Source organism: Phoca vitulina, unplaced genomic scaffold (genome assembly GCF_004348235.1).
Source record: "Phoca vitulina isolate PV1807 unplaced genomic scaffold, GSC_HSeal_1.0 scaffold29, whole genome shotgun sequence".
In the NCBI taxonomy this organism is placed as follows: domain Eukaryota; kingdom Metazoa; phylum Chordata; class Mammalia; order Carnivora; family Phocidae; genus Phoca; species Phoca vitulina.
In genome coordinates, this window is record NW_022589732.1 from 12090127 (window position 1) to 12114780 (window position 24654).

Sequence of the window (24654 nt, forward strand, 5' to 3'; positions counted from 1 at the left end):
AGAGCCATCCAGGATGATCCACATCTGTACCCACCTTCACATAGCTGTAAGCCCCAGCCTAACCAGGACTTGAGTATTTGAGATTTTCCCATTTAGGGAGTCTTTTTTGGAAACATCTCCACAGGCTGAAGGCATAGGGACGTAATACAGACCAAGGGAGCCAAAAGTGAGAGTCGTCAACTTAATCAGATGATAAAGCCGACAGCGCCAAGCCAAAGGAGAGCTTAGATACATTTCCTTAGTTTTTGGAAAAGAAAATTGGGCAGACTCCGTTTCCAGATGCTTTCCAGTGGCCGGGTTTTCCAATTCGCCAGGCCCAGCATCTCGCGAGGACCCCCCCCCCCCCCCCGCCAAAGGCCCCCAGCTCAAGCAGCGGCGCCGCCCAGGTGGCCGTCGGTTTCCCCCCTCCGGGGGCCCCCTGCCGACCCCGCCCTCGCCCGCCCAGGCCCCGCCCCGGCCGCGCGCCGTCCCCCTTTGCTCGCGGACTGACTAGGGCGAGCGAGCGGCTGCGCTCGGCATTGTGGCAGGCGGCGGGAGCCGGCGAGGGCGCCGGGGCCGCGGGCAGCGGCGGGGCTCAGAGAGGCGCGCGCGGGGGTTCTGACGGCGCGGGGCCAGCCGCTGCGAGGGCCGCTGAGTGCACTCACCTTCCGTCGCGTAACTTCGAAGCCAGGGCGCGGGAGCCCGGGGAGCGCTCGGAGCCCCAGAGCCTGAGGAGCGCAGAGAGGGGCGCGCCGGAGCCTGGTTGGAGAGCGGGCTCTGGGCACCCACTGCGCTCCGAGCGCCGGGCAGCCCTCTGCGCAGCGTGGCTGCCGCTGCCCCCACGGAGGGCACGGGCTGGCGCTGCCGGGCGCCGGGGAGGACGGCGAGGAGGAGGCGGCGGCGGCGGAGACGGCGGCGGCGAGGCTGGGGCCAGGGAGAGAGCCCCGGGGGAGAGGCGCCCGAGCCTGGCCGCGGGAGCATGTGGGCCCGGAGCGGAGCGCGGGGCGCGCTGCTGCTGGCGCTGCTGCTCTGCTGGGACCCGAGGCTGAGCCAAGCAGGTATGGAGCGATCGGGCATGGGGGCGGGGGTATAGGGGACCTTTGCGCCCCAGTCTGTCCCGAAGTTGAAGTGGTCCATCACGCGTCGGTGTGCACAGGGAAAGCGCAAGGGCACCCAAGTTAGAAGGTAGATTTCTCCGCCCCACCAAAGTGGTCGATGGCGCAGCCACCTCGCTGGGGGCGCCTGCCAGGTGGTTCAGAGTAAGCTTCCTGCCTCCCCTGACCCCCCTCCTAGAAGGGATCGCTTCTTTTCCTTGGAGTGGGTGTCCGAGTCGGGGTCTGCTTCTCCCGGAGGACTGGCCTCCAGGGGACCCCGGGCTCCCCGCGCACGGCGGCGGCAAAAAAAGAGAAAAGATAGAAAAGACTATTGCTGCTCGGGCCAGGTGTGTGCTTGCTTGCCTTTCGCCGGCAACTTCCTAGTCGTGGTTCCCGACTCTTCCCAAGCTCCTACGCGCTGCACCCACCGGAATCCGCAGACGGGAGGGAGCGAGAGACCTGCGGAGCACGGGAAGCACGGGTCCGCTCCGCGAGCCGGGGGAGGCCGGCTTGAAGGGCTTTGGCTATAGAAGGGGGAAGGGCTGAATACTGCCGTACAGCTTTCCCCGCGACCGCAAGGATCCGCAGGTCTGGAAGGATTTTTTCTGGGGTTTGGGGGGTGTGTGTGTGTGTGTGTGTGTGTGTGTGTGTGTGTGTGTGTTGGGGGGGGGGAGTACATAGTGATCCTGCCAAGTTTCCTTTTAAATGGGTCACTGACATTCTCCCCCGTCCAGGGAGCAGACAAGATGCGCTTGCCTACGGTGGGCCTGCAAGATGCCTTAAGGGGGTTGGTGGGCTCCTAAAATAAAGTCACCACCACCACCACCACCACCCCCTCGCCCTGGTTGTGTACGCCTCTTGCTCGTCTGTAGCTGGGCCCCGCGTCGCTGACTGGGTTGCGTCTTCTAGGCGAGCCAACCTCTCTTTGGTGCCGGAACCCAAGTAGGTGGGCTGGCGGCGGCCGCTGGACACCTCGGCTTCTGGGGCGGGGCAGGGTGGGGTGCAGGTGGGGGGCGTCCTGCACGGAGTCCTCGGAGTTGAGGCTGAGAACGGGGCAGGAAAGCTGGCGCAGAAAGTAGACGAGGTGACGCAGCCCACCCCCGCCACCTTTCGCTGGGATGTTGGCATCCGCCCCCCACGTACACCCCAATAGCCAAAGATTCCTCACTCTGGAATTAATGATTCCCACGGCCTAGGAGCGAGGGCTTGGTTTTAGCACATCCTCCACTTTTTTTTTTTTCCAGCCCTCTGTTGTAAAGTTACGACACAATCATTTGATCCAAGTTAATTACGATTTGGGCAGACTCAGGTATTTAAAGCAGTGTTTTGAAGTTGGTAGGTAATGATGGGGGGAGGGGGCAGGCTGCTGAATGACCAACCTTGTTTTAAAGAGTGCAGTTTAATGTGGGAGTTGCTGGGCTGGGGTGTCGGTTTCTGGTTTGAGGGTGTTTGAGGGGAGGTGATTGAAGGGTAGGGTGAAGTCTCTGTAAAGGGCACTTGGGCAGGGTTGGGGCTTGAGAAACTCTTTTAGAACCAGCCCAGCAATGGGATCAGGAATAAATACTGAGGTTACTGAGGGTGGGGGGAGGGCCTCCGCTGGGCAGGAAAAAGACAAGACTGGTTGGCCTAGAGCTCTCCAGGGCCAGGTTCAGCTGGGGAGGCTGGGGTTGGCCTGCCTTCCCTGCTTAACAAAGCATCCAGCCCCCACCTTCCCCAGAGGAAACCCCAGGCCCAGGGCTTTGATGGATTTGGGCACAAACGGAGCCCAGCCAGAAATGGCCTCTAATACCGGGCTTTGATTTCTCACTAGTGAGCAGAACCCGTGTTGGAATTGTGCTCATTACTTAGCACGGCAGGGGCTGCCTGCCCACCAGCCTAGAGAGGGGCCAACTGGTGGGGTCGGCGTGCAGTCATCCCTCTGCCCAGAATGTGAAGCCCTTAGAAATCTGCCTTCAGGAGGGAGAACATGCCCCTTCCTCCTACGCAGCCCGTTTTTCTAATGCCACAGGCACAGAACATCTTTCAGAATGTTCTTTGGGTCTGCCCAGTGAGTCCCATTTCACGGATGGGGAAAACCAAGGCCAGAATGTTGGCTTTCCTCATATCTTGCCTTCACTTGACCACAGATTGTGGACTTGCATGCAGGGCTGCTCCTCTCTAACAGCCAGGCTGGTTCAGGTCACACTGGACTCCTCCTCGTGGCCCCATCCACCTCTGCCTTGAGGCTTATATCAAGCTGAGGGAGACAAGGCTGTCTCCACAGAGGGGGGCTCTTTCTAGAGGGTGTGCAAGCTCCCGTCAGGTGGCAGGCACTTCTGTCTCTTTTCCCTCACCCCCCTCCCTAGTGGATATGGGGATGAGCTCCCTTTACAGCACTGAGGGTTTTTCAGCCATGAAGTTTGATGGTGGAAAAATCAAACCCAGAACCATAAAACCCCAGACCCTTAGAAGGAGGTGTCAGCAAGTGACTGGCCAGCAGAGGCCACTTCAAAAGCCCGGTCAGCCCTGAGGATCCTCTCACCCCACCCCTTAGCTTTCCTGGAGTTTTTAAAGAGTCTTGCCTTGGCCTCTGACTGGGGTGGTTGAGAAGGGACCGTGGTATCATGATAACACTTCTTTTTAAGATGCAATTAAAATCAGAGTTTTCCCAGTGTCTCTGCTGTGCGTGCACGTGTGTGCGTGCACGTGTGTGGGTGTGGTGCGGTGCGGTGGCCCATCCTGTGTCTCCCTCCACGCTAAAGCAAACACCCATCTCAAACAAATGGAAAATCAAGAGTGTCTTAATGCGCTTTCTCATTAAAGTGAAAGTATCACTACAGGGGAGAAATTTCGGAGGTAATTTCTCCCCTCCCTCCTCTCTCCAACCCCCCCCCCCCCCCCCCCCCGCCCCCAACTGGGAATTCCAGAGGACAAAACAATTCCCCTTTTCCAACCCCTTTATTTAACTGCTGAAGCTTTGGGACAGGCCCTGACATGTCCGGGGGTTACATGGGGACTCAGGGATAGATCTGGGATCTGAACTCGGGCCTCACAAACCTCAGGCTGGTTCTGGCTCCTTTCTACCGCTGGGCTGCAGACTGGCCAGCATGGGTCTGGCACTGAGCTGCTGAATTGAGGCCCGAGGGTAAGCAGGCAGCTAAAGATAAGGTTTGTTTGATAGTTAGGTCAGACTGGGACTTGTAGCAGGATGGGGGGCGGGGAGAGGCAGAGTCAGGAACGCGGACCCCAGACTGGTGGAACAGGGCTGGGCCAGAGGTCGGAGGTAAGGCCTGAGACTAGCCAAGTGGCCAAAGGCAGCTCCACCCTGGTCCTAATCTGCCCTAGGTGAGAGAAATAACAAGCCAAGCTCCCTTGGGCTGCGGAACTACCTGGCTCTACATTTTAAAGCTCTCCCTTCGTTTGTACAGGTAGAGCAGAATATATTTTTACCTTTTATTTTGAAGCTTTGGGGAGCCCATCGCCTCCCCACCCACGTTGTTGAGTTTCTGGCTGTCAGGCCTAAGATGAGACCTTCCCATCTCCCCTTGCCCTCTTCACCATTGTCTTCTAAGGAGGCTGTGGGCTGCCTAGGACTTTGAGAATGAGGGTAGAGAAGGACCCCCTCCTTCCAAGTGCTTGGAGAGTAAGGTTAGTGATTCTGAATGGTCCATCCTGGAGCGCCCCGCTCCCACCCCCAGCATGTTCTTTTGACCCTCAGCCCTGCAGTTGGGGTGGCATGGAGACCCCTTGGAGCCCACCGAGGCCTGTAGGAAAGGGAGAGAGGCGGGGTCATGGGTTGGGACTGAGGAGTAGAGACACCCTGCCCCCTTGGCTGGGTGGACCCCCGGCGACAGAAGGGAGGGGCGCTGGGCATCTGAGGCCACAGCCGGAGCCTCTCCTGGCCTCCTCTTCCTTCTCCTCCTCCTCACCAGTTTCCTAAACAGCTTCCACAAACCGAGTCATTCAAGCTGTGAAGGCAAAATGAAACCAAACAAGTGCCTTCTGGGCTTTTCTGTTTCTTGTCTTAATTTTTTTAAAGGGAAATTTACAATACCGTAATTAGAATAATACGAGGAAGGGCCATTTCGGGAAGGTCCAGGGCATCGGGGCAGGGCCCCTTGGATTTGCTTACCGAGTTGGGGCTGGCGCGCCCCTCCCGTCCCCCCGCCCGTGGGCCTGCGCTCAGCCAGGGCTCCGGGCGCCTGGGGGGATGTCTCCGGACCCCGACACTCACTTTGGGGAGCCGGGCGTCCCGGAGCTGGCCTGGGCTCCGGGCTGTGAGTTGGGCGGGCGTGCAGGATTCGCACTCGGCCCCGTGCCGTCGCCGCCGCTGCGCCCCCACCGGGCAGGTCCCGCGGCGCCCCTTCCTCTCCGGCCGCGGCTTTTTTCTCGCTAAGGGCAGCGAAAACACAGGCTGAAGTGCGCGCATAAATCAGCCGCGTCCCCGCTCCCCCACCCCTTTTGTTCCCCGTTCCTTCTCTCCGAAAGTGGCCGGCTGCTGGTAGCGCCCCAGTTGACCCTTGCCGGCCGCGCAGCCCAACTGTGATTAGCGCCTCCCCGCGCGGGGGTGGGCGCGCTGCCACCGCCCCGGCCTTGCTTACCTGGGGTGGCGCACCTGGACCCCCGCTCCTCCTCCCTGCGCCCCCCCCCGCACCCCTCTCTCCTGCTCCCTGTGCCCCCCAGCACCCCTATCTCCTCCTCCCTGCGCCCCCCAGCACCCCTCTCTCCTCCTCACTGCCCCCTTCCGTGTCCCCGTCTCCTCCTCCCTCTCTCCCTGCATACCCTTCCCTGCATCCCCTTCCCTCCCCTCCTGGGCAGAGTTGAATCCGTCTGCTGGAGCCCCCGTAGCTCCAACGCCTCAGCGCCCAGCCTCCGTCCTCACCTCCCAGAACAGGCTGTCCTAGCGCCTCACAAGTTTCCCTGCGCCGCGTGGCCCGGGGGAAGGCAGGCTGTGGGTGTGAGAGTGTGTATTAAGGAGTATGCGTGTTGCAGGGGTGGGGGGGTGAGAATGTCTATTAAGGAGGTGGGCAGAGGTGGGAGTGTGCAGTGGGAGGTGAGGGTAGGTGTGGTGTTGCGTTAGAGTGTTAGGTTATGGAGGTGAAGGTGCAGGACGACGAATAGATGTGTCCGCGAGGGTTCTGCCTTTTGTATATTGGTACGTGTGAGATAGGTGGCTACGTGTGTTTGGGTGTGTGGGGGCGTGTGCAGTGTGCATATGGGCACAGCTGTGGTGTGTTTGCGTATAAAAAGGTATGTGCGGTGTGGGGACAGTGAGTCACCACCAGGCAGGAGAAGCTCCATCCATTGTATTCTGCTGGGGATGTCTCTTCCTGATGGGACCCAGGCCATTTGCCCTTCAGCACTAAGGAGAACTTACTTTGCTCCACGCTGGGGGTTGTGGGCAGGATTTGGTCCAAGTTCTGGAGTTGGAAGGGCAGAGGCCAGGTGTCATTGAGGTCCTGTCTTCCCCCCACCCCCACCCCCCCCCTTGAGGGCAAATAGGACAGGTCCTGCTGCTCTAGAGGGAGGAAGGTCAGCCTTAGATAGGTCCTAAAGCCAGTCCAGAAGCTTGACTGATGGCCCCCAGGACTAGGGTCTGAGTCCTCGGGTCGCCTGCAGTTAAATTCCAGCTTACCAAGAACAGTGGTGGCACCCGTGATTTGGAGATCAGCTCTCTGACCTGGGTCAGGCTCATGGTGCAGCCCTCTAGGGGCAATAGGGTCTCCTCTGGAATTTGCTAGAGAAGAGGCAGGCAGAGCTTGAGTGAGTGGCATCCCTCATGGAAAGCAACGTAAACAGGCATGGCTGGGGCTGGGACTCTCAGTGGAAGCAATTGAAGGTGGCCACGCGTGCACACAGACACACACGAGAGCCATACTTCACTGTCCTTACCACTTCCTTGGTCACCAAGAGTCCCTCTGCTTTCCCACTTCTGCCTATACTGACTGCCATCCTTAGCGCTATAGGATAAAAGATGTGCCTTTGTGGACCAGGGGGACCTACAGGAAAGTCACAGCCCCAGTGCTGGGGCATAGTGCCTTAGTTTATAAAACCCAGGACCTCACTTGGTCCTTGTAAGAACCCCACTGGGGAGGAGGAGGCCCACTTAGGAAGCTGACCTGGGACCCAGGTCAGAGCCAGAGCAGTCCTGGCCCCAACCCTCCGGATGGTCACTATGCTGGATGCTGATGTCGACTTCATAACTGGGATGACCTTCAGAGAGTCTCAGATGCCAAGTGAGGGCAGCATCAGTGTATGTAGGGGGAACCCAGCAAAGAGCGAACTTTCTTAGCCTTGGGGCTTCCTGGAAGGGGTGATGGGAGTCAGACCTTGATTCTCTCTTTTTCAGGTCTTTCTAAGAGCCTGTCCTGAAAAGACAGGGTGGGGGCTAGCTAGCTGGGGTACCTGGGCAGGGGTGCCCAGCCCCAGACCTCTCCCACTCTCAGAAAATTAGCCCTGTTGGCATCTGCTCAGCCACCATCTTGGGCAAGCCCAGTCCTTGGTCAGGCACCCCTGGTCACATTTCCACTCCTGGGCCTCCCAGCCTCATCTGAAGGGGTGCACCTTGGGGAACTGACCCTCAACTGCCTCTGACTGTAGGCTGGGACCTGGGGTGGAAGCTGGAGAGGAAAAGCTATGACTCTTTGATTCTCTCCCTGTGTCTCTCGAAGATGGAGGGAGCCCAGAAAATACTTCTTACGCACTAGTAGGCATTATGCTGGGGGTGGGAGCATGGGGTGGTATCCTCCTGTGTCTTCTGCCATGCCCCCACCAGAGTGGACAAGGAGGGAAGGACAGAATCCTGGGCCCAAGAGCTACTGCGAGCCAGTCAGAGGGGGAAGGCTTGTTTGTCATTACTTCCTGTAGGAGCCCCCAGCCCCTCTACGCCACCCCTCCTCACAGAGGCCCCTCTCCAAGGCCTCAGCTGCAGGTACGGAGGGTGCGTGGCAGGGCTGACTGGGATTTTGAGGAGGTTAATGTAGCCTTTCAGCATTACCACTTACTAACTGTGGCCTTGGCAGCCCACCTAACTGTGTTGTGCCTCAATTGCCTCATCTGGAAAGTGGGGGTAGTAATACCATCCTCGTGGGATTGTTTTAAGGATCACATGACCTGATTATGATAAAGCACTAGCGTGGAGACAGCCCTGTGATACCGAAGTATCACTTCCTCCAGGGGCAGGGGCGAGGAGAGAGGAAGGAGGCTTAGGGCCTGGAGGCCCAGCAGCTCCTGGCCTAGGAGTTAGGAGACTCTAGTGTTTGTTCTTCTACTGCTGTATGACAGCTACCTTTTCCCCTCTGGGTCCTGGTTGGTCTCCCCTTCTGGAAGTCTGGGGTGGGGAAAGGTGGAAGGATGACCTTTAGGGGCCTCGGGTTTTTGTTCCTGTTTTTTTTTTGTTTTTGCTTTTTGTTTGTTTGTTTTGTCTAGTTCCATCTCAAGAGGCCCCAGCAGCCAGCAAGAGACAGAGGTAGCTGAGGCCTAGAACCACTTGTGTTTATAGAGGCCCCTCTAGAAAGTCAATATATCGACTGGAATGCCCTTGTGAGCATTATGTGGCCCTGGGTCTCTCTCTCTCTGAAGCCATAAATCACCCTTCGGAACTTCAGTCCCATATTCTTGCTCCATAAGTGTCTCCTGTCTCAGAGGCCGGGAGCCCCAGATGCCAAGCAGGGCCCAGGGGCAGAGAAGGACCCCACTGGCAGAGGCAGCCGGAGTCTTCGAGAGAAGAGGCACTCAGTCCCCCCACCCTCCCAGCCCCAGCAAGCCTCAGCGGGGGGCCTTGTGGAGGGGGTGGGGGGAACACACTCTCAGACCTAGTCAGACCATTCACTGTTTCATTTTGCAGGGGTGGAGGGTGGCTGATCTTGCAGGTGGGGAAGGAGGGATCCTGTCAGAACACCAGCCCAGCCCTGAAACTCAGTGCACTTACATATATTCTTTCAATCCGAGCAAGCACTGGGCTCTACAGACGAGGGGGGGTAAAGCAGGGGCCTGACCCTTGAATTGACTCGTGTCGCTTCTTGAGGCCCGAGCCATGTGCCCGGTGTGTGCTGCTGGGGCGCGAGAGTGAGGGAGACGGTGCGGCAGAGAGGAGCCCTCTCACAGGTGGCCCGGGAGGGATCCAGTGCGCTGCTTGGAGGGCAGGCCGTGCAGTCAGACCACTTGGGCCAAATCCTGGCTGGGGCCCCATCTAGCTGCGTGTCCTGGAGCGAGTCGCCTACCGTCTCTGAGCTTTAGTTTCTTCGTTTGTAAAATGGAACTGCTGATAACGCGGCTTGCATCCGATTGCTGTGGGGAAGAATGAGGTAATACAAACAAGCGCGTCGCACATTCTCAGGTGCTCAGTGACATTCACCATCCTCATCAGCATCGTGACTACTGATGCCACGTATTTCGTGGTACAACAGGAAGTGCTGAGGCTGTGGAGAGAAGCCGCCTCTGGGCCTGCAGGGCTGGTCAGGGAGGGCTTCCTGCTGGAGGGAGGGTGTTGTTTGGCCTTTGAAGGATGAGCAGAGTTTGGGGAGGCAGAGAGGGCATCCCTTTTAGGGGTATATTTGTGAGGGCATGGGGGTGGGAACATCTGGCTCATCCACCCAGGAAACAAATTGCTAATTCAGCCACTGACTTGGATCTGATCATCTGGTACAACAAGAATTCTGGGGCTAGGGGTCCCTTGGTACTGTGGAAAGAGCCAGGCTTTGGGATTAAAGCAGCCCTCAGCCCTCCATAGCAACTGCCACCCCAGTCACTGAGGACCTGGGCCAGGTGGCTCAGTGTCTCTGGACCCGCGCATCCCCACCTGCAAGGTGACCTGCCCCCTTCACTGGGCAGCGCTGTGCTGTGAGATGGCACATGTGATCCTGGCACGGAGGAGGTTCTCTTGATTTCTGTTGCCTTCCCTCCTTCCTGCCTCTCCCCCCACCCTGATCTGGCTGACCCCTGGCGGGGGCTGTGCCTTGCCTTTTCTCCCTGGACATCTCTGGGCAGGAGAGCAAGGAGACAGAGAGTGGCTGTTTCCAGGTTGACCAGAGAGCCAGGGAGAGGGGCAGGAAGAGGGAGGCTGCCTGCCCATTTTGGTCTCTGGGGCTCACCTAGGGCTGGTGGGTACCAGGAGGCATCCCCGAGGTCTGGGAGGAACATCTACTGAGATCACCCAGGAGCCTGCAACCCCCAGAGGCCTCGAATGGCATCTAGAGGCATTACTGGAATCAGGAGACAGAGCTGAAGGAAAGCAGCTCCATAATGCGATCAGAGGCGCCCGCCTGCCCAGCCTGTGGCCTGAGCACCCATGGAGGATGCTGAGCTTACAAGAAATTGAGTCAGAAATTCCAGGAAAGTTGTTCCTGGCTCCTTCCCCCATCCCACCTTCGGGCATTCTGTGACACAGTAGGGCAGAGCGAGACTCACAGCGTGAGCAGTGACCAAGGACCAGGTGACAAATACTACATGGGGCAGCCTCCCACTCTTCCCTTTCCTTGTCACTGAGCCAGGGCCCTGGGGACCTGGGTGGAGGCAGGATGGGGTTGAACAACTAGGTAATGAAAGAGCAGCTATGACACTAGGTGACTAGGGGACTGGGTATGATTTTGCTCCCTTGCACGTCCCTGGCACCCAGCGCAGTCCCTGGTGCATAGAAGGTGCTCGATAAAACACTTGTAGAATGGATGAATGAGAACTCACGGTCAGGCCTCATTCACCCAGGTCGTTGCTATGATTCAGTCCCTACTGTGCTTTGGGCTTGCTGCTGTGGATGTAACCAAAGAATCAGGACATTCTGGTTGCTTTGCCTGCATCCTCCCCGTCTTTGCCTACCTTCCTCCCTTCATTCTCTTCTGCTTCTGTCTTACTATGTACCAGACGTGATGAAAGTCAGAGCCAAGTCTTCAATGGTCAGAGCCCCCAGGTATGAGAGAGTTTATTCCCTAAGTCCAGGGGAGCCACAAAGAATTAACCAAGTATCGTCATCAAGTGCCTTCTGCCCAGGCCCTTGTAAAATGTTTGTTTCCTACTTGCATTCCCAAGCCCATTGATCATTCCCCTCCAGCTTGCCTTCTCGTGGTGGCTCAAGAGAATGCCTGTTGCATGCACATGAGCTCTGGGGCCTGGGACTATGTGCGGGCTGAGGGGCTATTTTTTGAAGGCCTGTGGGCAGGGTCTGACCGCAGCCCTCAGCCCTCCATAGCAACTGCCACCAGTTCCTTGGCAGGAGCTGGATTTGGTGCAGGGGAGCAGTTTTGACTGCAGGGTCTGACTGAACCAGGTTCTCCCTGGCACTGTGTTCAGTGCTAACATTCGGGGAGCCTCTCTGGGAGATTCAACCCCCTCGGGCCCTTGGCCAAGGCAGTGGTAGGCCTGGCCAGTACCACCCTCCCAGCTGGGCATCCACTGGTTCTTGCCAGGAGCCCCTATCACAGGCTGAGCTGGAATTCCTACCTAGCAGCCAGACAGCCAGGGCTGCTAGGCACAGTGAACCCTGCTGCAAATCTGATCTGGCCCCATATTTTCCGGCTGGCGCACCCCACTTCTGTACACACGTGCACAGACTCAGAAGAGACAACAGCAGAAAGAGCCCTGAGCTAAGGATTGGGAAGCCTGGATTCTAATCCGATCTGCACAGCTAATCTGCTGTGTGGCACTGAGGTAGTCCCTTTCCCTCTCTGGGCTTCAGTGCCCTCTTCTGTCCAAATGAAGAGGGTCTGCCCTAGAATTAGAAAACTGGGTTCAAATCCTGTCTCGGTCACTAACTATAGTTCCCCAAGCCTGCACCTCCTCACTGTAAAAAAAGGAGCCCCAACTGGTTGTTGGGGAGACCAAACAAGATAGGGCATGGTTAGTAAAAGCTGGTTTCCTTTTCTTTCTACCCAGGAAGAAATCCATCTGCAATCTGCTGGTTTCAGCCCTCGCTTCTTTCTAGTAGTCCCCTTTTGAAGGGAATATCAGACATAAGGTTCAGGGTGGCCTGCTGGGGACTTAGTGATCCACCTGGGGTTACAGCGAGGGGAGAAGCCTGCATGATCATATGCATTTGGAAGGAGCACTGGACTAGACATCTGGAAACTTCAGCTCTAAAGCCAATTCTGTGTGAAAGAGAACTCACTCACCCTCTTTGAGCCTTGGTTTACCCATCAGCAAAAGGAATAAAAGAAGTGGCATGTCAGGTAGGGCCAAAGGAGAAAACACCCAGAGAGATGCTTTGGAAACTGTTCTCCAAACCTGAGGAGCTGATCTGAGGTAGGAGGCACGCAGAGTAGGGTCTGTTGTCCCTCAGACTATGCGGTTCCTGTGAGAGCTGTTTGCTGGGTGGCAGGGAGGGCCCACCATTTGGTTTCCTGACTGGAACCTCCTGCTGGTTGGTGGGCCCTGGCTTCTCCCCTAGCCTGGCTGGCCGTGGCTGTTGAGCTACATGACAGAGTTTGGGTCTCTTCCCACCCCTCTCCATGCTGCACACCCCAGAGCAGAGGAGGCCGGGGTGCCACGTCAGGGAAGGTTAGTGTCAGTGCCGGCTTTGATGTGTCTGAGCCAGTTCACCATCTGCCATGTCCACCAGAACTTACATAATCCCTCGGCCGGCTGCCCGTTCTTAGAAAACAGGGCAGGCAGGACCAGCAGGGCGTGGAGGGGTAGGGTTTTCTTCTCTGCCCTTTATTCCCTGGCAACCCACACCTCCCCGAACTAGCGTTCCTTCTCTGAGCTGCTCTTACACCGTCCGGAGCCCAAGACACAAATGCAAAGTCAGAGCAAGGCTGAGGTTGGAAGGGGACGTGGCAGGCCTCGAGGGCTGCTTGCTGACAGCACGTGGCCCGCGTGCTCGCCAGTCCCCTCGCACAGTTCCTCTGCCAGGCTCCAAGGGGGAGGGGCGAGGGGGCAGCTCAAGCTTCCGGGAAGTTAGGGCAGACCCTCCCCCATTTCCTACAGAGACCTTCCCTTTCCCACATTTTATCACGTCATGAGCATGGTTCATACATCTAAGTAACAGTCAAATAACACTGCCCACTTATGACCGAGACCCAAGATCCAGCCCTGTCTTTTTTCTTTGCTAGCTGCATGATGTGGGCCTGGCCGCTTCCACATTGTTGATCTCCGTTTCCTTATCTGGGAAATGAGAATAATAAAGCCTGCTTCCATAGCTTCAATCTTGAGGATTGAATCAGTTAATAATGCATGTAGAGGACAGAGAAAGGGTTCTATAAATGCTAGCTGTCATCCTTGGTACCCAGTTCCATTCTCTTTTTTTTTTTTTTTCCTAAAAAAATGATACAGAATGACCAACTCTGGGTCATTCTAGGAATGCAAGGTTGGTTCAAAATCCATTCATATTAATAACATGCCAAATGAATATCATGCACCAGATTAATGAGTCTAAGAAAACAAAATCATGCGATGATCTCTATAAATGCTGAAAAAACCTTGGTCAAAATTCAACACCCATTCATTGTATAAACACTCAAAAAAAATAGCAATTAAGGGATTTTTTTTTTTTAGCCTGATAAAATATATACATACTCTAGTCCTACAGCCAGTATCTTGTCTAATGGGGAAACAAACACTAAAGGCCTTTCCATTAAGATCACTAATGAAGCATGGATACCCACCATCCCTTCTCTTCAATGCTGTGCCAGAAGCATTCGGCAATGTGATTAGAGAAATCACTTAGAGGCCCCAAAAACGGGTAATGACAAGATAAAACTATCCCTACCAGATGTTAAAACATCCTGTAGCGCCTCCATAATTAAAACTGCAGCATGGGTGCGTGAATTGTCGGACAGACCAGTCAAACCTAATAGAAATTCCAGAACGAGACCCAAGTGCGTAAAGAAATGTAGTATATGACAAAGATGGTATCTCGACCCATGGGGACGAAGACAGACTTTGAAATAAATAGTGCTGGGACCACGGGGTAGCCATTTGGAAAAAAGTAAGCTTTGATTCACATTTCACACCATAGGAAAAAAAAAAAAAAACTCCAAATGGATTGAAGATCCAGATGTAAGTAGTAGACGAAACTGTGGGTGAATTCCTCTGTAACATTGGGGTGGGAAAGGCTTTCCAACTATGATTCAGAATCCAGAGGCAATAAAATAAAAAATTGATCATGTTTATTACATAAATATTAAAAACTTTTTTTTACAATAAAGCACCCCAAACTAGTCAAAAGACAAAATATTTGACAAACCAGGAGACAAACATCTCGCAGGAGATGTTTATAACATATACCCCAGACAAAGAACTAATATCCCAATACAAAAAGCACTCTAAAATATTGAGGAACAAAGGACCAAAAACCTGGTAAAACGAAAAAGGAAGAAAAGAGACATGAAGAGACAATTCACAAAACAAGATATAAGTGACCCTCAAACACATGAAAATATATTAAAACTCAGAGTTAGAAAAATGCAAAAGAAAACAACCCTGAGATACCACTTCTCGCTTTATAAGACTGGACAAAATTAAAACTTAGGACTCCACCCTCTGTTGGGACGCTGTGTGATGTACACTTGGCAGACATTGCTGGTGGAACCGCTCCTTGGTGCAATCCTTCAGATAGATAGTCGGCCAATATTTCACAGCAGCGCATTATATACTCTCTTCTTTGGTCCAGCAGCCTTACTTCTGGAACTCTTCCCTTCAAGTACAGCTTCATCAATACAAAAATACATATGCACATTGTTTGTAATTGCAAAATACTGGAAGTCACCTGAGTGCCTTGGAGGAGGAGTTCAATCCGCTACGTAGGGCACAAGCTCACATCAGCAATGACGGCACTGTTGGGGAGCCGAGAGGCTGGGACTCCCAGGATGTTCTGACCTGCAAAGGAAGTACAAAATAGTATCTAGAGGATGCTACCTTTCTCGTAAGAGAGAAGTGGGTGTGAGATCAGGCCAGATCCAGACCTCTCTTTTCTTTCTGTTTTCATGGCTGCTTGGATGTTCTCTGCTCCCTCATGCACACGCCTTCTACTCTGCTCACGGGTCCAAGCAGTGGGCTGTTCGTGGGGCGATGGGTTCCCCGTGCTACTCCCAGGGAAGAGGGAGAGGGCAAGACGCGCAACTGCTGTCCCTGCCCTGGCATTAATTGTGACTCCTGGCTCCGTGTGGTCCTGAGCACATCCCTTCAACCCCCTTGGATTCGATTTCCTCTTCTGTAAAATGGGGATGATGAACGCTCTACGACTCGCCTCACAGAGAGGAAGTGGGATCATCGTCACAGCTCATGTGTGTGCAAAGGGCTTTATTTATTATTTACCTACAGGGTCTGCCGGTTGCTCTTTGGGCCTCAGATAAGCCTTGGAGCCTCCTTTTCCAGTCCCTTGCCACACACATGCACACACACACACACACATACACACGCACACACCCCTCCATTCTTTCTAGAGCTGTCAAACATGCTGAGGTGGCTGCCCCGTTTGCTTTCACCTTGATTAGCGAGGGCCCTATCCACATACACTCCCTCTGTGTGCCTGGTGTGTTGTAGGCCCTCCGAGGCCGTGGCCGCCCTCCTACTCTGGGCCTGTTCTCTTGTCCACATTGAGTATCATTGAGCCCTTGTAAGGACTCTGGGAAGAAGGTCTTATGGGGTTCAGGGAAGTGTAGTGACCCACCCCAATCTTCCAGATTTTATGTCAGAGCCTGGTCAGGTTGTTACCTAGTCTCTGGACTCCAAATTCAGTGTTCCTTCCAGGAACCCATTCTGCATCTGTGCCCTGCGCTGGGACCAGGTCTTACCCCACAATCACCTCCCCGGACATCCCCGTGAGAGCCGGCTGCACAGCGGTGACTTGGGGAGTGATTGCATGGTGACTGCACAGGAGCCCTGGGCCACCCTTGTCAAATGCATCCGCCCCACCAGTGGGACTCTGGTCTCAGTAAAGAGCCCATGGGCAGAACTGGGCTTTTCCCACAGACCAGTCCCAGCCAGCATGTCAGCCTTCTCTCTCCAGCCTGTGCCATTTTAAGGGTTGGTCTGAGAGGGCTCACCTGCACGTGGGCGCATGTGAGGAACATTAGCAGCCCCAGGGGCACCTTGTCTGCAGGCCTCAGGCCTCTACAGGTCAGGGTGGGGTCTGGGGGAAGGGGCCCAGCCGGGCCTGAGCCTCCACACAGAGGGAGGGGTCCTTGGGCAGGCAGTGGAGGGCATAATTGCCGGAAGGTCATGCTCCCAGCCCTGAGAACTCTGCTTACCAGTCAATAAGTCGTTTATTACACCCTTGACAGCATCCTCCTTTGCCTCCGCCCTGGGTCCTGTGCAGCTTGCAGAGGGAAGGGCTGGGTCAGCTGAGGGTCTGGCCTCTCCAGGGAGAGGGGCCACTGGAAGCCTGAAGTCAGCTGTCTTCCTCACCTTCCCACCATAGCCTACTGGACCAGAGTGCTCGCAGAAGCTCCCCCGCCCCCGCCCCGGGCTGGGGGTTGGGGGGCTGATCACTGCTGCAAAGAGCCAGCTAAACAAGTTCCCAGGTGCTTGAGCATCTCCACCTCACTGCCCTGGACTTCCTTTCCAAGGGGCCTTCTAGGGAATCCTAGTGCTTGTGGGGGAGGGTCAGTCCTCAGAGCCTCTCAGAAACCACGGCCTGGCAGAGCTTGTGAAGGGGCACATGAGGACCCGTTTCTGGCTTGCCTGCTCAGCACTTGTCAAGGCCGTGCCCGTTGCTCACAGGCATGGAGCACTTGGAGCAAAAAGCACCTTCACGCGTGAATCTCAGCTTCTTAACAGCCGGGGAGGTCATCAGGGCGAGTGTTCGCACTTCCTCTTACAGGTGGGGGAACTGAGGCAGAGAGAGAGGGATGACTTACCCAAGTTATCTCGGGATTTGCTTTATGGCTGGCTGAGTTTTCACCCTTATCAGGCCCTTTCCACCCTTGCACGGCTGAGAAAGATGAAAAGAAGCATTTTAGACTGTTCTAGATTGTCTTTCCAGGGCACCCTGTCTTACCTCCAGGATTTACCTCCAGGGAACTCAGCCGGAGATTGAGAGGAGCTGTCAGGGCTTTAGCTCTGAGTGCTCTGAGAGGGTAGGGGTGTGCGCCTGTTCAGGGCCTGGGGAAGCTGGTGGCCCCGCAGCCTGGCCTCTAGCCCTCCTGGTGACACCACATTCAAAGGCGGAAATCAGGCTTGAGCAAAGAGCAAGCCAGTGGCCATGTTCAGTGGTCTGTCCACACACAGAGTGACCTGGTTGACCCAGCTTACTTCTGGGCAAGAATGCTCCTGAGATAGCCCCCTGCCTTTCCTCTGCCCACTCTGCCCTCCCTGCCACATCAGGCCTCTGACTCTGGGTACCTGGGCCACCTGTCCCCTCCCCAGAATATGTCATACCCTTCCCTTGGATGCTCACCATGGGTGGACAGCTGGGACCAGCTTTCCTATAAGGGAAATTCCAGATCCCACTAAATTCCAAATTCCACAGCCTTATCTGGCACCATTCTGTCTGGACTTCGATGGGCTTCCTGGTGTGGGAGGAAGGACCTCCCTAACCTCAGAGCAATTATTAGGGGACGCCCACACTTTCCCACCACCCAAGCCCCCTGGGTGTGTCACGGGTTTAGACCATGGCTGGAACACACAGGGCGCTTATATGGAGAGCAACAAACAGCAGTTTGGGGGCGGAGGGATGGGGGAGGGACGGACAGTGGGTTTGACCGCGGCAAGCAGGCTCCGTAGTGGGGTCCCTGTCTCACGTAGCCCTTTCAGAGCGGAGATGCCACACCAAAGCAAATCAGGGCCTCTTGCTAAGCCTCAGTTTCCCCATCTGTTAACTGAGGGGGCTTGAACCAGTGAACTCTGAGGCCCCTTACAGCTTTCAGCTGCATGTTTTCTAAAATCCCCCTTAGCCCATCAGCCTGTAGAATTTCCTGATGTCCCAAGAGGGCTGTTGCGACACTGACTGACTCTTTCCAGCATTTCCTGTCTAGCCAGGACCCTGTAAACAGAGGGGCTGATGAGAGTGAGCCCTGCAGCTGCAAGAGCGTGCCATCCTCGTTCAGTAGATGATGCCTCCACGCGAGTGTCCACCCCCCCACCCCCCCCCCCATGCTCCTTCCTGTCATCCAGGTCTTGGCCCAGATGTCCCTTCCTCAGAGAGTCCTTCCCTGATCCCCTGCCCCTTTTACTTTCCTTCTAGCACCTCCTACGAGCTGGGATGAATATTTGTGCACTTCTGTGCTGGCTGATTTTTTATCTGTTACACTCTAGCCTGGAAACTCCACGCAGGCAGGCCGTGTCACTCACCCAGTGACATACCCGCAGGGCCCAGAACAGTGCCTGGCACGGAGTGGGCCCTCGATGAACAGGTGCTTGGCAAATGAATAATCAGGGTTGTACATGTGAATCTCCTAGAGTTTTTTCAAAATTCCCATGCCTGGCCTTCACCCCTAGCAGTTCTGGTTTAAGAAGTCTGTGCGTATGAATTTTGACCTCTCAGATGCATACCCCTTGTTAAAAAGAGACCCACTCAGTGGTTCTCAACCTTGACTGAATGATGGGATCACCTCTGCCTGGATTCCCCCAAGAGATTCTGACTTAATTGGTCTTAGGCTCTGGACGTGGGCATTGGGAGCCTTAAAAGCACCCCAGGTGATCTGCTGTGCCGCTAAGGTAGAGGGCCCCAGGATCCAACCCTCTCCAAGGCCTTTCTGGTCCAAAGTTCTGCCATTCTTAGAAAGCCCTGCAAGTTTAAACCATTCTGTGTTCCACGTGACAAGCCCAAACCTCCAGTGGGGGGAACCTCCTTGCCCTCCCCTCCTGCGCAGATAAAGAAAGAGTAGCCTTATTTGACCCTCATGGGCAGTCCATCGGGGGTGTGCCCGGGCCCCTGTGGCCCTTCTCCAAGCGACTTCCCAGGAGCGCCGGTGGCTCTTTACACAGCCCAGCACCTCCCTTTCCTGGCAAGAGGGCTGAGCTGTGTTGGAACCTGTCTCTTCCCCTCCCTTGATAGCATGCAGTTTTAAATAAGATCTTCATTTACCAGAAGTTCACACCACAGCTTATGTGTTATATGAGAAGCAGCAATCTTGTGCTCATGGGGAAGTGCACAGAGACGCAATCGGGGGGCTGGAGGCGAAGTGGCCATGGGGGGGGCGGGGCGTGGGGTGTGGGAGGAAGGAGGAACCCGTGGAATCTGAGCTGGCACCCGGCCCCGGGCCTGGCAGTGCCATGCTCCTCTTAGCTCAGCGCGTGGCGGGTGGGGGAGGTGCCCCGCTCTGCCAGCTGACCTCCCGGCTGCTGGAAGGCTTGGAGCTGGGCGCGAGTGTGATGTCACCACCAGCTCTGCCAACTGCCCTTCCTCCCCCTTCCCCCCCTACCTCCCCCCGCTGCTCTGGATCATTTACACGTACGTCTTCAGTGGCTGAAGCAGGGGCTCTTGCCGTTGACCTGCTAGGTGCCTCCGGCCTTGCCTTGGAGGCTGTGATAGGAAGGGATTTGGTGGCCGTGGACAGATGCCCCTCCTCCCCCGCCGTGTCCTGCCTCACTTCTCCCCCCACCCCAGACCTATGCAGCATCAAGATCAATAAACAAATTCCGGTTGTACAGGACTCGACAGTTTCCAGGGTGTTGTCACGCGCTCCTCCCAACTGCTCCTGATGTGGATATGATTGATTACCTTGCTTGTGCAGAGGGAGAAACTGAGGCTCGGGGGTTAAGACTCTGGCAGCGGAGCTACGGCCTTGTGCCAAGATCTCTGTGGGCGCTGCCTGGGCCCGGTGGGGGACTGGAGGGGAGGTCATCGTCATGTCTCAGTGTGGTCTGCAGTGTTTTTACTCCAGTGCTGTTTGTCTCTTCTGGTGACCTGAAAGCCAAGAGGTCAAGGATCGAGTATCAGAGTGCCTGTGACCTTGAGCCAGGCTGCTTCCCTCTCTGGGCCTCAGTTTTCCCGAAAGTAAACCAAAAAAGTTGGATTAGGTGGTTTTTCAGGAAGGTACTACCCTTCAGCTCCTACTTGCAGGTCGTCTAGTGTGCCCTCGCCTTGAGGAGATGGGGCAAGAGGGCCTTGCTGTGGCCCTGTCAAGGGATCCGTGGTACAAGGCCGATGTGCATGTAATAAATATCGAGCTGACAAATGCTAAGCCGCATCCCCAGCCTCTGAATAAATAAAAAGTTGCCCAGAATAACAGCCCGGAAAATGCTCGGGCTCCAGCCAGCACTCACCTTCGCCCCCTCCCACTGGCCAGGCCTTTGTGCCTCCTCAGCCCACTGCCTCCCATCCCCCTCCCGTCCCCTGTCCATCACTCACTCCAGCCCCAAAGGCAGGCGCTGTCCCAGACTGGCCTTAGTTCAGGGCTCTGCAGATGACAGCTGGAGGACAGCCCAGCCAGGCCTTCATGGGGCTGGGGGTGGGGCTGGGGGGTGTACTTTTAATCCCCACTGCCAACCAGAAGTCTTTCCTTCTTTGTGGGACCCTCACTAGCATTTCTGGCCCCCTCCCTGAGACATCAACTAGCCAACTCCAGCAGAGGCCTTCTACTCTGCCTGCCCCTGGCTGAGGCCAGCAGGAAATTAGGGCCAGGGGACGCCTAGGTGGCCTCAGGATGCTCTAGGGTACACTGGTCACACTTAGTTTGGTATTGCTTTGATGTGTATATGAGTGTGTGTTTCCTGTCTCTTGGTGTTACAGCACAAGGTTTATAGGGGCAGAGACCCAAGTGTCAGGTCAAGCATAAAGTCACAATGTTAGAGCTGAAAACGCATCTCTCTTTTCACAGACAAGGAAACTGAGGCCCCAGGTGGTCATGTGGGGGGTGAGGACACCTGCCCAGGGTCACACAGCTAGAAAGTGGCCGAGCCTGGATTTGAACCAACATCTAGGGCCTGTGCCCTTAACCCTACTGACAGTGCCCTCCTCCCAGGGCCTTTGTTGGAGCCCCACAGATGACCCCTCATCCTTGGGATCCCATCTAGCCCCAGAGAAGTCCAAGCCAGGGGGATCCAGGCTCCTTGGTCCTGTTCTTGGTTTATGACCGTTTCCCGTCAGAAAGCCTGCTTTCCGCTTTGTGAAAGGAACCACTGTCATGTCATGGGGTTTCCCTGAAAGTGCAGGGGCCAGTCCCAAGACATAGAGCTTTCCTGTGGGCCCCAAGCTGTGTGAGAAGCAGCCGACAGCCTCTTGGAGTGGAAGGCTCTGAGCATCAGGCAGAACACACACTCCATTTTCGTGGCCCTTCTTAGTCTTTGCAGACGGTGTCTCCATGGAGGGTTCCAGTAGTTCCGTGCAAGAGGCAGTGGGGGTTTTAATCCCCATTCTACAGGTGAGAGCACCAAGGCACAGCTAGTCAGGGAACGTAGCCAGAGTCTGGTGGCTAAGACCATGGCCCAGCCAGTTCAGGTCTAGGTCTGGGTCCCCTGCCGCCTGGCTGGGAATTTGGGAGACTCGCTTATCCCCTCCTCCCCTGTCCTCTCATGGAGTTCCCAGGGCTGGTCTAAACTTGTGGGGCCTGAGAGCTGGCCTGGAGACTTGGTATCTAGAACCCCTCCTGGGCAGGGCCAGATTCCCATTGGTCCTCAGGTTCTGCAGGCCCAGAACAGGCCATCCTGCTCCCCTTCCTCCCCAGCACCCAGGGCAGGTCCCCTCCTCCCCTCTGGCTGTGAACGCAGGGCCTCTGTCGCAGGACTCCTGGCCTGCTGCTGCAGCCTCTGACATTCCGCCCCAGAAGATAAGGATCTGTCTGGCGCCTGAGTGCTTTTTTCCTCCTTCTTTCCGAATCTGTTCTCTGATTATCTGCAGACAGCTCCTCAATGGGGGGCCACCAGGGAGAGGGCCCAGCCCACAAAGAAAGACAGGAGGGGGTGGCGACCAGGAGGCTGGTGGCCACCAACAGGCCCTGCTGGTCAGACCCCGCTCACCGCCCCCCGCCCCCGCCACACCCTCTGGGGGCTTGGCAGCCATTGACTAAGCCCCCCAGCTTAGCAGAGAGCTGAGGGCAGGTTTCCCTCTGCAGACTGACCCACTTTAGTGGGAAGAAGGGGTATGTGGACGGGGGGCCGGGCCAGAGCGGGCCAAAGGGTGGGGTCGCTTCCGTGGTCAGCGTTCCTCAGCACTGGGCCTGGACAGTGCCCAGAGGGGATGTGGTAGCGGCTACAGCCAGCCAGACAGCCACATCCTGTGGGAGACGCTGGCCCTTCCCAGGCCAGACGGGGGCTGAGGACACTTAGGGACAGAGGAGGGAGAGTGCTCAAGGGTTCCTAGAGCCTCTCCCCCAGCTCTGGGGACTGGTCTCATGAGGCTAGCATGGCCTCCTGGCCTCAGCCTGGAAACGAGGGACTCCCCATCACCGGGGTCCAGGACCTGGCTCCATGGGAGGAACCCCTGCCTTAGAGTGCCAGGGTTGCCCCTAGAGAGCATCTGGTCACATTCAGGCAATGTACAGATAGGAAGACCTGTTCAGAACAAGAAGGGATCATGCCATCTCACCCACTGGCAGGTCGGATGCTCCTCCATCTTCCAGGGGTCAGTAGTCTGCATCATGGGCCCCACCGCACTGGGAGTTGGGAGCCCTAGAGTCAGGTCAGTATGTTACCGCTAACACGCTGTGTGACCTTGGGCAAGTGCCTTTTCCTCTCTGGGCCTTGCACTCTTCAGCTGTAAACTGGGAAGGTAGCCTAGGTGGGATGAGGACATACAGCCTCACGTTGGAGGTAATACTCTGGCTTGGAGTGGGTGCCCCATAAATATGATCGTGTCCAGCCATCGGCAGCTCTGGCTAGGGACCTCAGGACTGGCAAAGCCCTGCCTCGGGAACCTGGGCAAGGGGTGTCAGGAGGCTGAGGGGTCAGCTGTCTCTCTCCATGAGTATTTGCTTGGGCAAGCTCTGGAAAAGGCCCTACATCTTCCCTGCTCCCAACCTCCACTCACTATCCCTTCCCCCAGCCCCCTAAAACCATTTGGGGGAAGGGAAGCGATGCAAGATCATTTTTTATGGCTTCCTGGCCCTGGAGCCAGAGGGCTGGGGACTGGGTGGTGTGGGCTGAATTCCTGAGCCTCCCCGTCCGGAGCCTCCAGCTCGTAAATATGAAGCCCGGGGCTGGGAGGATCTGGCCGTTAAGCTGTCAGCAGAGCGCCCACTTAGAAAGTCGTAAAGTGGTTCTCGGAGCTCCTCGGAGCTGGGCGCAGAGCTCTCCCACCCTACCCTGGTGGGCAGTGGACTCCTCACTTGCAGGTGTGGGGCTCCCTCTGCCTGAGCCTCCATCTGAGCCACCAGTCTCCCGTGCTTCTTCCCCGCTGCTACCATTAGCTGTGCCTCAGTTTCTCCTCTGTGCAAAGGCAACCTGTTTGCTTCTCCTCTGGGGGGGATGGATGGGAAGTCCAGGCCTGGGGCTCCCTGGAGCTCTTAGCAGGCCAGTGGAGGTCTCAGAAGGCATAGAGGGGCCCTGTTCCTGGATGTCTCCTGAGAACAGTGAAGCTCCCATTATTTCTAACTCTCTCTCTGTGTCTAGCCTAAGGAGACCCAGAACCTGCCCCAAGGAGTGCACAACATTGCAGTTAGGGAGAGAAGATGGATGCTTATGAAGAAAGAGCTCATGTTTTCTCTAGCTCAGAGGTGGAGGGTCTCCATGGCTGAGATGGGGGAAGGCTTCCTGGAGGAGGCAGACATGTGGGCGGGACTCAGGGAATATGGGAGTGGGAAGTGGGGATGGGTGGGCAAAAGAGCCTGCCTGGGGTGGAGCCCAGGGTGGGTGTACAGTGCAGTGGCAGAGGCCAAGGAACCAGGACCTGAACTTGGGGGGCGGGGGCGGTCTGTGAGAGCCATGGGGCTTTGTGAACACATTGCCCAGGGACCCTCCTCTCTCTTGGTCACCAAGACGCATGCTTATGTGGACAAGCTCTGGCAACAGAAGGGGCAGTTGCCGCCTTTCCCACTGCTTAGTCCTGTGTCCTTGGACAAGTGAGCCCATCTGAATCTCCACTTCAGCCTCAACAAGGAATTAATAGCAATCTACCCCCATAGCATCCGTTGTCATAAAGTTTAGATGACATGTTGGGAGGGGGGATCACTCAGTGGTTAGGGGTCTCTGGAGTCTGGTCGCCTGGATTCAAAACTCAGTTCTACCTCCTACTGACCATATGGCCTTGGGTGATGACTTGACTTCTGGTGGCCCCAGTTCTCCCGTCTGGGAAGTGGGGTTAAGGTAGTGGGGTTCCACACCAGCTGCTACTACCTGGGGATGTGGGGGTGCATATACCGGGTCTGTTGCACGGTAGGTGCCTCTGTCCTCAGCCTGTGGCCTCCGCAGGGTCGGGAAGGGACGGCTTTATTGGGAGCAGGAATGGTCTTTATTAGGGCTCTTTAAGTTCTTTTTTCAGTCTTGAGAAACGTTTTAATGCTTACCTTAAGGCAAGTAGAAACAATAAATGCCAGTCCATTTTCCTCATTTGTGGGGTGAGCTGGGTGGGTCCGGGGAGGACGGATGGTAACCTGAGCTGGGGAGGATGAGTGAGGTGGGAGCGGCCCCACCAGGCAGGTGATTGGGGCTGGAGAGGACTCCTCTGTCTTCCCGCAGTGGGTGGGAGAGAAGGCGGCTTCTGTGTCGCCTCATTAAACTCCACCACAATTAGCCCAGCTGCCTGCAACTCCCTGAGGCAGAAATCGGCGGGGGGGGGGGGGGGGGGGGGGGGGGG

The 24654-nt window shown here is 56.1% G+C and overlaps 1 protein-coding gene across 2 annotated transcripts in view; it reads left to right on the plus strand.

Moving 5' to 3' along the window:
• The first annotated feature begins 537 nt into the window (after window positions 1-537).
• UNC5B (unc-5 netrin receptor B) overlaps window positions 538-24654 on the plus strand; it is a 78296-nt gene continuing 54179 nt past the window's right edge. For both annotated transcript variants that reach the window (XM_032423661.1, XM_032423662.1), the window contains exon 1: window positions 538-1037. In XM_032423661.1, the coding sequence (XP_032279552.1) occupies window positions 959-1037 (79 nt within the window). In that variant the 5' untranslated portion in view covers window positions 538-958. The remainder of the gene's footprint in view (window positions 1038-24654) is intronic.